The sequence below is a fragment of the Nanorana parkeri genome, unplaced genomic scaffold (assembly GCF_000935625.1).
Source record: "Nanorana parkeri isolate BGI_ZX_2015 unplaced genomic scaffold, ASM93562v1 scaffold1986, whole genome shotgun sequence".
NCBI classification, from domain to species: Eukaryota; Metazoa; Chordata; class Amphibia; order Anura; family Dicroglossidae; genus Nanorana; species Nanorana parkeri.
Window position 1 is genome coordinate 153749 of NW_017308254.1, and position 18887 is coordinate 172635.

General features: G+C 44.5%; 1 protein-coding gene across 1 annotated transcript in view; it reads right to left on the reverse strand.

Annotated features, from left to right (window-relative positions):
• The window catches only part of LOC108800312 (mitochondrial inner membrane protease subunit 2-like), a 39004-nt gene that overhangs the window by 17039 nt on the left and 3078 nt on the right, over positions 1–18887 (reverse strand). Inside the window, exon 2 of the mRNA XM_018572287.1 lies at positions 271–402. Coding sequence (XP_018427789.1) covers positions 271–399 — 129 coding nt within the window. The 5' untranslated portion in view covers positions 400–402. The remainder of the gene's footprint in view (positions 1–270; positions 403–18887) is intronic.

Below are 18887 nucleotides of genomic sequence, written 5' to 3' on the forward strand. Positions count from 1 at the left end.
GGGGTGGGACCACCTTGTTTCTCAGGTTTCAATTCTGTCTCAACAGATTATTTTAATACATCATGAACGGGAAAATACACACTTTCCTTTCTTGCAGGCAGTACATCCGTTATAATGGTCAAAGCTCCACTTTGCAACCTTTGTCAGGGATTCCACTTCACTCCAGACAGACAAAGCAGGAAGGGAAAGAAAGCAAAGCAAGTATACACATAATCAGAAACCTGTTTGTATGCCCTCTATCTCTAAGAAAAACAGAAGCATGAAACTTACCTGCATTGAAACTCCTTCCACCCTTGCAATGCAAGCAACTCGGTCAAGAAATGTCACAGTGACCGGTACAGCCACAAAGAATCCACTTACAAATGCCCGAATATATCGTCTTCCATGCGGCAGTGTCATTCTCTACATAAAAAAGAAAAAGAGAAAACCTCTCGTTACAAGATGATTGACACTTTAAATACACAAACCATTCCCCTTGGCCCTCAGTAAGTTTAAAGTAGACAAAACACCACCAAAGGGGAACTGAAACCAATAGCAAGGTTAATTTAAAAAAAAAAAGAAAAGAAACCCACAAACTACAGCAAAATGGTCTAGAGAATGGGGAACTAGGAAGCTGCCCTGGAAAGCTCTTAGAAAAACTAATAGGTATAACTGGAAAATTCCCCAATCTTCCAACACAGCTACAGCCAAGCATTCTTATCACAAAATGATGGTAGCACCATCTCTTGTGATCTATGGAAACCAGAAGCTACTTTAATAGAAAGATACGGGGTCTAGTTTAAGAACTATACAGGTGAAACTCGAATAATTAGAATATCGTGCAAAGTTCATTTATTTCACTAATGCAACTTAAAAGGTGAAACTAATATACGAGATAGACTCATTACATGCAAAGCAAGATAATTCAAGCCGTGATTTGTCATAATTGTGATGATTATGGCTTACAGCTCATGAAAACCCCAAGAACCCCAAATCCACAACCTCAAAAAAGTAGATTATTACATGCAATCCATAAAACAAGGATTGTACATAGAACAATATCGGACCTCTGAAAAGTACAAGCATGCATATGTACTCAGTACTTGGTTTGGGCCCCTTTTGCAGCACTTACTGCAATCACTTTTGCACGATATTCTAATTATTCGAGTTTCACCTGTACTGTTGGGGAGAACTGTCAAATAAGTTTCTTTAATAGAAAGAGGGGAATTTATTAAAACTGAAGCAGACAAATTCTGGAGCCGCTGTGCATGGCAAGCAATCAGCATCTTTCATTTTCAAATCTTAACTGCACTGAAGAGAGATGCGGATTGGTTGCCATGCACAGCTGCTCCAGAATTTGTCTGTAAAATTACCAACTCCGCTAGCGGAAGTGATAACTAAAAGAAAGGCAGTCCTCAAAGTCAAAAACTTGGAAAAGAGAGTGTCCTGTATTGGTTCAAACAGAGTTAAGTGTCAGACCCTGCAATATCTTAGAAAGATTGCGTGCTGCCACAGGAGTTCATTTTTATACAGGAAGAAAACTTACATTTAAATCATGTAAGACTGAGGGGTACCATTAAGCAAATTCATGCAGTAATCTTATAAATCTAATAATAAATATGTTTCATTGTCCCCGTTTATCATTGCTTTGCCATGCTATACAATTATTAAGCGCCCCCCTGATAGGGCTGAAATCTGTACTTTCAGTGTGCCTAAGGACAAGCTGAAATTCTAATGTCCTGTAAAAATTCAAGAATAATCTGTACATCCAAGCTGCTGTTTGTTTTTGGTATACCAGGAGGAAGAGGTTTGCCAGACTTTTGCGTACATCTTCCCATTTGACAACTCAACACCCTTAGGTCCTAGACTTAGAGAGCCCCAACTACGCTATTGGAGCATCCCGTTTCTTAAATACCTCTGCCAGGACATAAATCAAAAGATGCAGATTGGGGTGACAGGTCACTGAACTAGAAGATTGTGATTATTTAGGAGGTACCAAGGAGACTCTAAAGACAAATTTGTCAGGCTGGCAAACCAAGGCCCTCTTGAGCCACCAAGGGGCTATGGGGAACAGTTTGTCTTAACGGTTCTATCTTTTGGACAATTGGTGGGAGAAGAGAGAAGAGAGAGGGGTGAATAATCCTAGGCCAGATTGAACAACTAGGGATGGGACAGAGCATTTATTCTTTTCCTCTATTTGTTCAGAGAAAATAAGTTCCTGGCCTGGAGGCACAGAGGTCTACTTGTCTATTAACTGGAGAAAAGCCTCCTGATTAAGCTTCTGGTTTGTCAGATGGCTTGTCAACTAAGAAAATCTGCTACCAAGTTCGACATAGTGGGTATAGCGGAAACCTGGCTGGACAGCACGCATGACTGGGCTACTAATATAGAGGGGTATAACCTGTTTAGGAGGGACAGAGGTGGGAGAAGGGGGGGGCGTTTGCATTTACGTAAAAAATAATCTAAATGTGCATATAAGGGACAATATCGCGTCAAATAATGGGGAAGACATCACTGCCACAGGCGGTGATTTCAGCAAATAATGTGGAATTGTTCAAGAAACTTTTGGACGATTTCTTAAGGGACCGTAATATACAGGGGTACAGGTACTCCTAGAATGAGATCCTAATAGGTTGGACTTGATGGACTAATGTCTTTATTCAACCTCAAATACTATGTAAGTTTAAGAACACCTTCATGAGGCCTTCCAACAGAGAGCAGACATTTTTATCCCTACAGGACAAAAATGTTTAAGCCAGTTCTAGCAACTCTGGTGATTTGGTATCTCCTTGGTGGTTGAAGATGGCTACTGGTCTTGATCTGTGACTAGATGTTGCAGGGATGCGTCCCCTATGGCTTGAAGTTCCTGGTATATCCATAAGACTGCTGTCATGGTCTCCCATATGCCATGGACCTGATGAGTGGTGTTATGGGCTCCCTAGCCCCTGGCACTGGCTGCCATGGTGATGCTGATTGGAGGAGACTGTTTCCAGGATCCAACATTCCAGTCTGATAACTGTTGAGCAGTTTTAGATTAACATGCAAAAAAAATACAAGCCTTCCAAAAGAGTTGACTCAAAGCTTCTACATGGATCTGATCCCTCAAGGTAGAAGGCAAGAAATTCCAGACAGTAACATTCTGACAAAAGTTGAACCACAAAAGGCCTGGATGAAATTTTGACCCATTAATGGCTGAATTGAGACTTGTGATAAGGCTGTATGCTACCGTGAACAAACAATTTGTCCTCTTTCACAGAAAACATGTTCCAAGATTTAAGGGTTAGGAACTTTTTTGGGTCTTTCCATTCCTTCAAAATTAAATCCTTTGAAGTCTGATAAGGAGAAACTCTCCCTTTATGCTTTTGAATACCACCATACATTTGGTCCTAAAAAAGAAAAGCTCCTTCACTTAATCATTGAAATAAATAACATTGAGATATATCTTCCTGTACTGGTTCAACCACTTCCTCTCTACAGCTGAACTCTCAGCAGAAGATTCATCCTCACCCTCCTCTTCTGCCTTTGGTACCCACCATGGTAGTGCAGCTGGTATGCAAATAGATTGAGAGGTTGAAGATCTAGAGGTAAAGGGCACTGTGCTGAAGGACTGAAGTTATTTATTTTCTCAAGGAAATCATAAACCCATTTATCTCAATTGCCATTCATTTTTGGATACAGGCCTCACAAAAAAAAGGCTTGGGATATGAGGCTTTTAGGATGTCTGCCCTCTGGTAGCATAGGTGACAGCTTGATCCATATGTAAGCCTACAACAAAATCAGCAAAGACCGAAACAATAGAATATGGGGCCAATAGGGGTAAAGGGACCTGGTACAGGAACAGACAACCCCCCAGCCTGTGCTACCACTGATCTTCAAGCCGCTAGCTAAGAGAGGGTAAGGAAACCTAATTTATCTTCTTGGAAGGCATTGTAGTCTTCTGTGTCCCAGACACAAGGAGTCTCCAAGGCAGTGGAAGTGTGGCACCCCTGCACTGGAAGTAAAGCAATAAACTCCCATCTCTGCCCTTTGCATGCAGGACATAAAGGAAATGTCAGTCCTAGTCACATATACTGCATCCAGCAGGTGATCACCCTTGCACCAAGCTGCCGATAGGAGCCCTTCAGCGATGACCCCTTCTACAGCACTGGCCCCAGCCTGTTGAGGAGGCAATGTGGAAGGTGGCACACAGCTGTTGTCTCCACACCTAGGGGGACAAGAACCAAGCAAAAAGGAAGCAAAAACCCAGGCAGGGGCAAGGCACAATACACAGACCTGTACCACCAGGATGACCACTTGCCAACAAGTCCTTAGAAAAAACAAATATGATGCAGAGTTCATGGCAGTAGGAAACACAAAACAGAAGGGCCAAGTTGGGTGGACAGAAGATTTAAAGTGCCTGCTCATGTTTCCTGACATAGGTGAATCATCTCTCACAAAGCTGTCCCAGAAGATGACTGGGAAAATACAAAAGCCTTTTTCTGCAAATTATGCACAATATTGAACATATACATAGCATTAACACACTATTCTACAACAAAATTGTTAAAATAAATTAGTCCTATAAATATCGATACTGGCAATGTGGGCCTCGCATTATGCAGAAGCTACTTTCCTAGCTCTCATAGATCCACTGGTTTCCTATACTTTGCGAGTTACAGACCTAGAATATAATGCAGATATTAACTTCTATCTTTCCAGATCTGCATAGTTATTCAATGTCAGTGACAAAGTAATGACTCTTGTGGCTTAGTATAGTAGCCTGGCATTTTTAGGTCAGCAGTGCCAGCTTTCATGTTTCTCTCAGAAAAAAAACTGTGTTGCCAAAAATCTAGTGTGCTTTTAATTTTGTTTGGGTCATCAACACAGTGTCCATGTTGCACTGATACCCCAAAACAGTGTTGTAGGCCTTGCCCAGTGCTCTTACTAGACTAGAGGACTTGTTCCTCTCACATTCAACATACATGTTAGTTGTCCAGCAGCACTTTATTCAGATTAAACACATTAAAAACCAAACATTGTGGTAAGAGAGTTACTAAGACATTAAGCCTGTTTTCAAGTCATCCAACTAGTTTTATGCATGATCCCATTAGGTGTTACACTGGCATTTCAGCATTGCTTCTAATAAGCTTTTGTAAAACATTTATGAAAGATCTGAAATAAAGTGCCTACATTTTTGGTCTTTTTTGATTTGCTTTTGTAAAACATTTAAGATCTGGAATATAGTACTTGAGTTCTGAACTGAATTTTAAAAGCAGTTTGCTTTGCTTTCTTAAAGAGGAACTTTATCCATATCTTTGAAATTAAAACAAAATACACCTTTAGAAATGTTTATTAAAAGGAGAACTATGGGGTCATGGCTTTTCCCCATAGTTCTCCTAACGGTAACAGGACATAAACTAGCGTCCTATCGTCACCCAAAGCTCAGTATACCCCGAGCTACAGCTCGCGGTATACTGAGACGCCGCAGCCGGGACGGATCCCAACATTACTGTCGAGATCCACCCAGCTGCGTGAGTGACAGCTGGCTCTCCCTATCTAGAGGCAGAGCCAGCTGTACCCGCCACCTCCCCCATCCGTTCCGCCAGTCAGCGCTGGAGGATCGGAGAGGACAGGGGAGGAATCCCTGCAGGGAGCCGTGACAGTCATGGCTCTCTGCAGGGACAGGATCGAAAAGTGAGCAAGCGACGGTATGTGTTTGTTCACTTCCCGTTCTATTGAGCCGACCTGGGACAGTTTTCATGTCACAGGTCGGCTAGAACTATGAGGCTGAGTGATTTTCACTTGCCTCATAGTTCTCCTTTAATGACAATCTACAAACAGATTCGTATAGATAATTGAAGGCTTTTCTTTCTTTGCATGTCTTTTTTTTCCTCCCCATTCATCTCACAGTGGCCATTTCTACCAAGGGCAGATTATTATATGTAGCTTTACTTCCTGGAACTCTGGCACATCTATCTAGAACATGTGATTATGCACATCCTTTCAGGGGGGAAGATGACTTTCCCTGAGATTACAGATGAGATTTTCCAGCAATGCACTGCTGATGTAACCACTGCAGGATGCAAGGCTTGGGCACATTATATCACTAATACCAGAGGACCAGGAAGTGGAAAAATTATAAATTGTACAGTAAAAGGAAAATGTTTTAACTAATGGATGCAAGATGGCTGAGGTGATTTTTAGTGAAAAGGGGTAAAGTCCTGCTTTAACCAATAGTATTTCCTCAGATTCAATTGTGCTTGTTTAGTAATGTTGAAGGTGCTTTACTATTAATCAGTTCAAGAAAAAGTCAGGAGCATACACCAGCATTTATGCCTACATGGATTATGTCACTTTAAAATGTGTCAAATCAGATTTTGCTTGTGCAAGAACGTTATGGAGGTATGAAAAAACTGTCCAGAAAAGGCATCAAACTGGTGGTCAGTAAACGAAAGAATGTCCCATTAGACACAGCTTAGAGGATTTGCAAAGAAGAATGGCAGAAAATCATCCAGGTGTGCAAAGCTTGTTGCATCAGACCCAAAAAGACTTGAGGCTGTAATTGCGGCCAAAGGTGCTTTAACAAAGTACTGAGCAAAGGGTCTGAATACTCAAGTACATGTGATTTCAGTTTTTTCTTTTTAATAAATTCACAGACATTTCTAAAATTCTGTTTTCACTTTGTCATTATGGGTACTGAGTGTAGATAAATGAGGGGAAAAAAAGGATGTAAACAACTGTTATATCAGGCTGTAACATAACAAAATTGAAAAAAGCGAACGAAGGAGGTCTGAATACTTTCCAAATGCACTGTAAATACAAGCAGGCTGCCCCGCAAGAAAAGCATGCTAGGCACTACTCCAGCTAGCTCTCATTCATCAGTATGGTATACCATCGTCTAGCCAACGCAAAAGCCTCTTGTTATGCTAGACTGGCGGTAATAATGCAAGTCTCCTTGTGAGGATAGTGTGGTCTGGCGTACACCAAACTATGTAAAGAAAATAGTGGCTCCATACTGAACACCATGTCGCCCTCATTTTCCACAGCATGTCGTTAAAAATTTTCAAATTTAAATCCCATGTCTGTGCTAGGCATTTAGGGAAGATGACACATTTGACAAACCACAGTCTACCCCCACACTGCAAGGGTTAAAGGTTTGTTTTGGTCTACGGAGGAAAACAACAGTTATATTCACCCAATCCTTGGAGCTGGCCAGCAGTGACAACCCTCCAGCCAGCCTGTCCCTTCCTCCACCGCAGCGATATGTTTCTCAGTGTCCTCATATCCTATACACTATGTAGAGAATGATAACTCATGGACCTTTGACCGCTGCAGCAGAGGGGGAGAGAGGCTCCAGGGACCAGTCGAAGGACAAGTTGGCTTGGAGATCAGGTGAGTATAACTGTATTTTCCTCCATAGACTAAAATGAGCTCTTAACCCTGGCAGTGCAGGGGGTAGCCCCACTGCAAGGGTTAATAAAAGTTCTTCCTTAAGACATTTGACAAAATGCAGAGCCATCATAAACCTCCACAAGCTAGGGTCTGTAAAGGACTTTTAATAAATGGCCCTTTTGTAAACAGCCATAATTAGTCTAGAGAACAATTCACATCTGTATTGGTATTTTCTGTGGTCCTATGAACAGATACTTCCATCTCGGATGTGGATCTTTGCGGATGTGGATCTTTGCAGCACCTTTGCCGTTTTCTTCAGGGTTTCTGTTGCATCCATCTCAGGTTAATGCCATTCTTGCCCAGTCTAGGTTTAGCAGGCAGCTTGCTCATCAGGTTTGTAGTGGTGTAATTCTTTCCCATTCTTTATTTGTACTGTACAAAAATCTTTAAAACCTTTACAACCATAAAAACATGTACATTATTCCCTCTACTTGTTCTAGTCACATGTATACATTGCCTCTATCCTCCTATCAGTAAACAGTTCCTTAGTATAATTTTTAAGTCCGAAAACTTTCCAATCTACATCCACTGACTTTTCTGATGGAGTGAAACTAATTTTCTGCAACGCACTTCACAGTCATGAGCACCACTTCCTCAGGAAATGTAGCAGACCATTCTACCAAACACTTCTAATACAAAAGCAGAAATAATTTCACAAGTCTTCCCAATGTTGTGAAATATTTCTTCTGTATTATACACATTTTTAGAATGTTTTTAAAATGTCACATTTCCTGAGGAAGAGAAGATTGGAAAATGTTTGGACTTTAACATTAAACAAAAGGAGATTCTGACTGGTGGAAGGATAGAGGCAATGTATACATGTGGCTAGAACAAGCAGAGGGAAGGTGGACATTTCTAGAATCACAACAGGTCAAGGTTAGAATTGCAACAGCAGAGGCTGTGAACAGTATGCATGTGTTAAAAAATGGGTGGCAGCAACCAGTGGTGTGTAAAGAATAAACTGCTAATTTAATCTGCCCCAGTGACAATCACTTTAAGTCTGCCAGTGCTTGGATTACTGATCTACAAAATATCTCTGCCCAGGGTGTGGCTGAAAGTAAATTGCCATAACCAATACCAGTTAGACATCTGCTCGCTTTGGCAAGAACAGTCACTGTCCATCTAAAGGGAAAGTAGTAGTACCTGCTTCTTCTAAACATTAAATGAGCCACTGCTCAATATGGTAAATATTTTAAAGTCTAGAAGCACCTGACCTGCTTTGACAAGCAGGGAACCAAGTCACTGTTCATACATTTATCCATTGTATAAAAGGACCAGAAGTGGCTGCTTAAAAAGAAAGATTTGCTATTCAACAAGGCAAACACACCACAGGCCAAGAACAGTTCTGCTTTGGCCAGAGACCAGGAACACAGTGCACATGATGATTAAAATCAAAGATCCAAAGTGCAAGTCTTGAATATGGCCAACATTTAGGCCCGGTTCACACCTGGGCATTTTGTAGCGTGTTCGAACGCTCTGCAAAACGCTCAAACACCGAAATCCCATTATTTCCTATTAACGTGGTTAACACCTGGGCGTATTACAGGCAGTATGAGCACGCTACAAAACGTCCTACGCCCAAATAAGTACAGGAGCTTCTTTGGGACGTTTTTGTTGCGCGTTTCCATTGGAATACATCCAAGTAGCCCTCGGAAATGCGCGTTTTTTTTCCCCACTGCAACACACAGTATTGCTGTATGGAGCATTACACTGCACAGTGGCCGGGAGGTATGTTGGGTTGCCAATGGCAATGCACCTTGCACACTGTACAATAGTAAGTCAACCATATAGCATCATGTAATTAAGGCAACAATATTGTGTGAATGAGCCCTCAATTCATGAACCTAGATAACACATAGGAGCACAAATGAATCATGAATCCTCATTAATCATTTTCTCTCTGCATTGAACAGATTAATTTTCTGCACTCCTCAGGAACTTCACATATCATTAGTACTAGTTATTATTACTACTACTACAGGTATTTATATAGCGGCGACAATTTACGCCGCACTTTACATAGTTGTACATTCACATTAGTCCCTACCCTTGAGGAGCTTACAATCTAAGGTCCCTATTTCCCATGCATACATAGAGTGCCAACTTAGAGAGGAGCCAATTAACCTACCAGCATGTCTTTGGAGTGTGTGAGGAAACCGGAGTACCCGGAGGAAACCCACGTAAGCAAAGGGAGAACAAGCAAACTCCTTGCAGATAGTGACCTGGCCGGGAACCCCCAGTGCTGCAAGGGAGAAGCGCTAACCACTACGCCACTGTGCTGCCCTAGAAGTTAGAAGCTAGTCATATTTTAAAAGAAAACCTGTTCCAAAATAAACATGCAGGCTGCCATTTCCACATTAACCTCCTGAATATGCATTTTTGCCGATTATAGTGACCCTGTTACATTAATACTTTCAATCACTGACCCAGACCCAAAACAAGTATGCAGATAAGACTTTTCTCCAACTCCCCTGATTTACATATAAATTACAGGTCAGTAACTCAATTACTAAAGCAAGTAGTAAGCACATAACTAGCTAGCATTTTCAGACAAAATCAGCAACTACAGTCCCTAGATTTCTGACAGGCTTGCCCGAAGTGAAAACCTACATATTTTTTTGTGGAATCACTTTGCATAAGTATAAAATCGCATAAAAAGTAATAGAATACCATGCAAGTGGTAAAGCCAGCTGATCAGTGATTTAAAACCGTTTGTGAATTGAGAGAAGGAAAAAAAAAAAAATCCCACAATATAGGCAGTGGCAAAATGTTTGCAAGTATGTTTCCTTTTTTAGGACCAGCTGTAATTTAGAAGGAGCATGTTGGCTAACTGGTTCGTGATATGTCAAGCCCTGAACTAGCCTAATAAAATACACATTTTAAGATGTGGAACAATCTCAAATAGGTGTGGAATTTATATTGCCTGACACCAGGGACATGCACTTCCGGGCAGGTGTATTTAAAAAAAATACATTTGCCCTACTTCGGGCAAACAAGGCTAAACGTAGAGCAGTTTTGAACGGCCGCTCACATCACTTGTAATCAGCCTGCTTGCCCATTCCCCTCACTATGGTCCGCCCCCTGCACTGTTTTCAGGGTCCCTTGCTCTTCTGGGGGACCCCAAACCTTTGCAACTGCCTTCTGGATGGAGAGCAGGGAGCTGAGTGGAGAACTTCCTTTCTCTGCCATGCGATCCGTGAAAGGTACTGTACGTGCAGCGCTCCTCTATCAGCTGTCAAAAGTACAGCTGTACAAAAGATTAAGCACACATCTCTGTCTCTGCACTTTCTAGAGACGAGCAAGGTTACAAAAATCCAGGGGGTAGTGGTACATGCTCTCAGGAATCCACACAGGCACTAGAACTGGAAGGGGAGCCTTTTGTGTCTGCAAAGTGCAGAGACAATGAGATAAGAGCTGTTAAATCAAGAGCCTTTCTCCGTTGCAGAGCGTGGTAGAGAATGAAACAAAGTGGTCAGGCTGGGTTCACACCTAGGCGTATAGAATATGTGCATTTGTCGTGCGTTTTGTGCCGCACGTTTTTACCACAATTCGTGGTAAAAAACCTGCGCAACAAACGCGTTTCCGAGGGCTACCTGGCTGTATCCCAATGGATACGCGCGGGAAAACAGGCCCCAAAGACGTTCCTGTACTTCGTACGCGCTGTAAAACGCCCAGGTGGGAACCATGCCCATAGGCAATCATTGGTTTTCACATGTTGAGCGTTTTACAGAGCGTAGGAACGCGCTGTAAAACGCCCAGGTGTGAACCAGGCCTCAGTCTTTTTCTACTCCTCACAGAAGCATGCAATAAAAAGCAACACACACTATGGGAGTTAGGAGACTGAAAAATCATACAAGGAGACTTTTTAAAGTGACATTAAACTTAGAAGTTAAATCTTAGAAATGTATTCAAGTACCCGTACTACTAACAAAAATGCATCTGTAGTTCCTCAAATCATCTCTGAATTCATGATGCCACAGTCATCCTTTCTTTTGCTCCCCATGGTCCCTGCATGTGTTGTAAAGTAGCCACCGCTCCAAGCTCGCTCCCATGATAGACTATAACGTCAATACAAATTAGTAAACTAAACATGAAATGATAGTCCATCACAGGAGTGAGTTTGGAGTGAAGGACAGTGTCAGTACCAATTCAGAGGTGATTTGAGGATCTACAGCCGAACAATGAACAAATAAGATACAGTATTGTTAATAGGTATGATACTTGAATGCATTTTTAGGATTTAACTCCTAAGTTTAGAGACACTAACAATCCCAGACCTAGTGGTAAATTAGAGCTGGTGATAGCAAAAGAAAACCTATTAGTCCTGAGGCTTAGGCCTTGTTCACACCAAGCGCGGAGCAGGTGCAGAGCAGTTACAGACCGGAGCAAAACTGCGTCCAATGTATTCCAATGGTATTTTTAGCTCAAGTTCACATCGCAGTGTTCAGTTCCAGAGCAGGTAAAAAAACAGCAGCAGGCCTTATTTTACCTGCTCTAGAACGCATGCAAATGCATCAAAACCGCATGCAAACACCTGGAACGCACTGAAAGCACATTTTAAACTAAAAAAATATATAATTTTTTTAACCAAAAACGACCTGGAAAACATAAAAAATGCGGCAAAACTCACTGCACTGCGTGTGCAGAAACTCATGCAGATCTGCGCTGCATTTGGAGTTAACAAGGCCTGAACAAGTGCAATCAACACCTGCATGCATGAATACGCATTCATTAAACAAGTTTGCATCGCTTGCATAGGAGGTTTAGCACAGAAGCCTGTCAGGCAATTGTTGCAGGATCTACAGGTGATATTTCTAGTTCAACCCAGGAATGGGGGTGCTGTGTTTTTTGCTTTAATTGTACTTTTGTCAATTAACATAACACAAAAACCCTGATACAACCACTACAGATGCCCCCTAGGCCTGAGGTAGACAAACTCCGGCCCTCCAGCTGTGGTAAAACTACAAATACCATAATGTACCTGCTTCTGGAAATCGTGCCTATGGCTGTCAGAGATTTGTGGTTGCACCACAGCTGGAAGGTTCACCTACCCTGCCCTAGGGTGTTATTTCTTTGTGCTGCAACAGGGAGAGAGCGAGTAAAATGGAGTAAATAGCCCCCCCCCCCCCAACTCTGCGCACCCACAGATGTGTGACGCAAGTGTGGAAAGAAGTTATTAGGTTGTTTATCTTGGAGCTGCTGGCACTCTGCAGTTTGAGAGTTGCTCATGGTGCAGCCTCTGCCTCCAAATTGCCCTGCCAATAGTGGACAAAAGTACATCGTGCAGGAGTAGGCAAACTCCAGCCCCCCAGTTGTGGTGAAACTACAAATTCCAATAGGCATTGCAAGACTGACAATAACAGGCATGACTCCCGGAGGCAGATGCATGATAAATGGACCGGAGTTTGCTTAACCCTGACAGTGCATTCAAGTCCCATGCGTGTAAGGCACGGTAACACCCATCATACTGTGCGGAGCCCTAGGCAACCAACACATGAAAAGAGGACATCCTCCTACGAGTACCCAACACTTGGACGTCCCCACAGTATTGGCATAGGTAGAAGGAGAACGATAACCAAAGAACCCCAAACTACCCTGGAGACAGTGTCTAAATCTGCTGGATCTGTAGCAGCTAGCATGGTGGAATTAGACTACATTGAGGGGAATGTATCAAAATTGGAGCTGACAAAAATCGGAGCAGCTGTGCATGGCAACCAATAGAGCTGCAACAACTAATCGACTAAATAGATTAGAATAGTCGGGAAGTATTATCATCGAATGGTTTTGGTTGGGTGGGGAATTTTTTTTTTTACAACCAGTCAATTTTTCAACTGATCAGGTAACTAATCAATTATGAAAATAATAGTTATCTGCAGCCCTAGCAACCAATCAGCGTCTGTTTCATTTTCAAATCTTAACTGAACAAACTGAAGAGAAATGCTGATTGGTTGTCATGAACAGCTGCTCCAGTTTTATAAATAAATAAATGTCCCCCTTTGGTAGAGCTGCTAGCAAGGAGGAAGTCTGCTGGAACACTCCTGGGATTTATAGGAAACTCCAATCCATGGCCACTGACGGTTCCATCCACTTACACTACGCCCTCCCTAGCATCTCTGGATGATGGTGCGAGCTTGTAGACATTGCTGATCATTTGAGGAGGCCCACACTATATTAAGTCACATTTTAACATAGCCCATGCACCATAAGTGTGTCACCTGGCTCAGCAGTAGTGCTTACCCACAAAGAAGCAGCCAAAGATGCTGGATTCCTCTGCTCCAACTAGGCTGACTCCCAGAAAGGAGTGAGTATGAACCTGTTCCAGCTGTTAGTGTCCCTTTTACCAGTAGCCCTACTGCACACAGTCCATCCACACTGAGTATAATAGGGAGCTTGGCTGGCCACTGACATCTCCCCCTTACCTCCAGAGGCAACACAGGGGAGAATTTAAGGTGCCCATACACTGCTCGATTCTCGTACGAGAATCGGGCAGTGTGAACTAAGACGGTCGCACGTCTTGTCGAGCCAACATGTTCGAAAACCCGCCGAGAATCGTACGATTGTCGGCGGGTTTCTAGCCTGCTCGCCCGATAGCTGCGGAACGGGCCGGTGTGCGCACGCGCACACTGCCCGTTCTGCATTGCCGTCATCGGACGACCGCCCCGCTGAGGTGATCGCAAGTACGATCTGCCCGTCCAAGGTGGGCAGATCGTGCGGGCTTTCAAGAAGCATACGACCATCGCAAGAAAAAAGTCTTGCGATGGTCGTAAGGTGTATGGGCACCTTTAGAGCCTGACCAAATGTGTCGATTAGAGCCTCTGTTCCCCACGAGGATAATTGCTTCACCTGAGGCAGAGAAAGGGAGGGTTCCACAATTAGGATACTTAAAGAAAATGAATTCTAGCCAGGAAAAGCCCAGACATGCAACCTCCTCCAGTTCCACAGTCCCTGAAATAATGGGGAAGCATATACTAAGCGGGCCCCCCTGCACCTAGCACGAAGGCCTGATGAAAAAACATGAGTTGATTACCGGATAACTGTTTCCAGGAATCTTCCAGGACAGCCATCGAGATATAGGCTCCGCCTGCTTGCAACAGGAAACACATCAACCACATTAAATAAATAGACTCCTCCTTCCATCAGATTCCTGGAAACAGTTATCAGGTAATCAACTCATGTTTTCCCCAGTCATCTTCCAGGACAGCCATCGAGAGGATCAGTGAGGACAAATCTTACCGCCTAGGGTGGGACCACAGCTTGCAGGACTTTCCTGCCAAATGCCTGGTCTTGTTGAGTCATAAGGCCCAGCCTGTAGTGCCTGACGAATGTCTGGAAGCTGGACCACGTGGCTGCTCTGCAGATCTGTTCTGGAGTAGCCCCTGCTCGCTCTGCCCAGGACGTAGCCCATGCTCGAGTCGAGTGTGCCGTGAGTGAACCTGGCAGCATCAAGCCCTGTGCTTTGTAGGTGTCAGTTATGGCCATTTTAATCCACCTGGCAATCGTGCTTTTAGTGGCCCTGTTCCCCCTAGTGGGGCCCCCAAACGCAACAAAGAGGCGGGACGACTGCCGCCAAGGTTTAGTGACTTGGAGGTACTCCAAGACACACCTTCGAACATCAATACCCTGCCACTCCCGTTCTCTAGCAGAGGCCGGGTTAGTGGCAAATGACGGAATGACCACCTCCTGAGTCCTGTGGAAGGTGGAGACCACCTTCGGCAAGAACGCCGGGTCTGGTCGCAAAATAATCCGATCTGCCAGGATGGTGCAGTAGGGGTCGGTAATAGAAAATGCCTGAATCTCGCTCACCCTACGTGCGGAAACCAACGCTACCAAGAGGGCCGTCTTTATCGTCAGATGCTGAATGGAACCCCCCCCCAGGGGCTCGAAAGGCTGTTTGAGAAACCCTTGTAGCACCACCGAGAGATCCCAGTTTGGGACCCCCTTACTCTTCGGGGGTTTCATTCTGCCTACTGCTCGGATAAATCTTTTGATGAGAGGCTCCTCCGCCAATCTAATGTCCACGAAATTAGACAGTGCAGAAACCTGCACTTTCAGAGTACTACAGGAAAGCCCTTTGTCCAAACCGCCCTGCAGGAAATCCAACACCAATGGCACTGTGGCCACCGCAGGCCTACCCTGACTGCTGTACCAGCTGGAAAACACTTTCCACACCTTCAGGTAGATCGCAGATGTCACCGGCTTTCTACTGTGCAGCAGTGTAGTCACCACCCGTGCGGATAACCCTTTGTTGATTAACACCTCCCTTTCAGTAGCCATGCTGCTAAATTTAAAGCTTGCACCTGCGGGTGGCTCACCGGGCCCTGCATCAATAAATCCGCCGCTGGCGGAAGCAGAGGCCCTGCCACACAACTCCAGGAGGGTCGTGAACCACGGCCGCTTCTGCCAACATGGCGCTATGAGAATTAACGCCATCCGTTCGCCCCTGAGCACATTCGGGATTAACTGCAGTGGGGGAAACGCGTAACCTAGACTGAAGCTCCAGGGGTGCACCAAAGCGTCCACCCCTAGGGCTCAGTCGTCCCTGGAGAGCGAAAAAAATTGTTCCACCTGCTTGTTGTTGGCTGTTGCGAAGAGAAGAGGTCTACCTCGGTACAGCCCCACAAGCTGGTGATCCATGCGAACGTACCCGCATTCAGAGACCACTCTGACCTGTGCAGCTCCGTCCTGCTGAGCGAATCTGCCAACTCGTTCAGGCTGCCCTTGATATGCCTCGCCGTCAGCGAGAGGAGGGTGTGCTCTGCCCAAGTTAGAATATTCGTATAGAGTCCAAAAGCCCTTTAAACATTCCGGCTAACTCTTTTGCAACTATTTTCTCTAAACACACTTTGCACAAGGGTTTGGACCATGAAGCTGACATTTTTGCAAAGCAAGAGGCACACTTCTTCCCTTTTGGGCGCGAGCAACCAGCTTCTGCGAGGGGCTTATCCTCCATGGCTTTGACCTGTGTAAGACAAGAGTGCAGCCATTAGCCAGTGCCCTGCCCCCATGCAAACCATGTCTCAAAACACTACCCCGCTTGTCCTGAACAGGCCCCCAACACAAGCAGGGTAAAGGGTAGGGGAGCATTTCCAAAAAAAAACTCGCCTACCTTAGCGCCAGTGCCATGCTCTCCCAGATCTGGAGCAGCTGCACCCGGTCCGGTCTCTGTGGGCATTCTGTAGCTCACTGCCGACCACGCTATCGGCCCGCTCCTGACGTCCCCACCGGCCGTATGTGGTCTAGGTCGGCTATGGTGTACAGCTGCTGAGCGGACTGTACCCAGTTAGTCGTGGCCGAGTGGCGTCTACTGTCTATCTAGGAGCTGTTAATTCTGTCCCCTTCCAGCTCCTTATGTCTCCGGCGCGAAGCTGAGCCGAAACCGGAAGTGGCGCACCGGAAGCGCGTCACCACAGCAGACGACGCGGCGCGTGCTACACGTGGCGACGGCGGCCCCAGTGACGTCACCCGCCATAATCACAGCCTAAGCAGAGAATCCAGCAACCAGCCAAGAAGACGATGCAGCGCTTCGCGCGAGGCCAACACCTCCCACGCTGTCGCCGACTGCACCGCTCCCCCTACCGTCAGGTAAGTGCTCTGTAGGCTGCCGAGGTATCCGGGACCCCTGGATTACCTCCAGCCTCCCCGTACGCCTCTTCATGCTGCCCCTGTTGTCACCAGACAGTTGTCCACAATAGGACACACGCACACTCCAGGTTATTACACCTTGCCACTGCTGTACACCAGGGGGGGCCACCATCTGGTGCCTACTCACGTGCAGGAGGATGGTTGCCTTCCCTGAGTGATGGAAGGGAACCTTGGCCAGAAATCGGGTGGGGGTCCGATAGGGAATCCCTGTAGGCACTGCAGCAGGTAAGCCTGGAGTAGGTCCCAATGCCTAGCAGGGTAAGGCTCAGCCCAAAGGCAAACAAACATGAGCCCTAAAAATAACAAACATTACGATGTCCCTGTGTAGCCGGCGGAAACACACAAAAACTGACTTGGGATGGAAGGAGGAGTCTATTTATTTAATGTGGTTGATGTGTTTCCTGTTGCAGGCAGGCGGAGCCTATATCTCGATGGCTGTCCTGGAAGATGACTGGGGAAATAACAAGTTATTTTGATGTTCCCGTTAGGCCACAGTAAACACAAATAACGGAGACTAGGTGACTGATTTTTATTGACCGTGGATAATGCATTTCCTGTTTTAGAAAGATGAAGCCTCTCATGTGTTGTCCTGAAAGATGACTTGGGGAAAAGTGGCCTGGTACTGCCATCCTCCATGCGTTGGAAAGTCTGTAAAAAATCTTGATGCCATGAATAACACTATTTTCTGAGAAACTTTAACACCTGCATACTAAGTCATTTATTTACGCTGGAATGCTTTTTTTTTTATGTGTAGTGTGTTTCTGCGCAAAATCGCTCATGGGTGAATAAAGCCTAAAGCTGGCCATACACCTATAGATTATCTGCAGATTTTCTCTGGTCAGATGGAAAAAGTGCAACAGATTCCTCCATCTGCGCTAAACTGTGTGGATGGAGGAATCTCCCACAGGGCCAAGCTTCAGTATCTTCCTAGTCGGCCCTGCTGGCTGTCAATATACTTGAACAGTGCCTGCATCCAATCAGATTGTTCAAATATTTTGACAGCCAGCAGGGCCGACTAGCAAGATACTAAAGCTTGGCCCAGTGGGAGATTCCTCCAGCCACACAGTTTAGCATAGATGGAGGAATCTGTTGCATCTGACCATAGAAAATCTGCAGATAATCTTTTTACATGGTACATGGCCAGCTTAAGGTTTAGTAGACTCCTAAACTACAGAGCAGTTATCAGTTCACCAAGCCATGAAAACAGCAGCAGCACTATTGTGTAAATTGTACATATACAAAACTGAGAATGGTTATTACTCTGAATACCTGTCAGGAGGAAGCTGCCAATATCTAACAGCCCGTTCAAAAAAGGACATTGCAGTGATGCACATTATGTGTAATAATGCCAATTATTGTCAATGGCACCCCAACTTTAAAAAAACACATGTACTGCAAACAACCACAGCACAATGCATAGTGTCCACTGTTCTGGCTAAAAAAAAAAAAAAGCAGACTGACTCAGATTTTTGTGCGTTGAGGTGCATTTTACCCAAATAATTTTAAATGTTTTTAAAGCAGCACATCAACGCACTGCATTCTAGTGTGAATGGGCCTTTATATGTCACATCTTAGTTCCACGGCAAATACCTGACTGCTGAACAGGTTCTTCACTATGAAATTAGCATGCAGTTTGAGTCTAAGCTTCCATCAGAAAGGTATTTTGATTCCTGACAGCACTTCTGTGTAAAAAAAAACAACAAAATGGACCACTAACAGAAGCGAGGACGGCGAATAAAGTCACCCAAGAGTATTCAATAGTGGTTATTTATGTATACTTTAAGAATTCAGAAGATACAGAGAAAGGGTGACTTTAATTACTTTAAATTCAATTA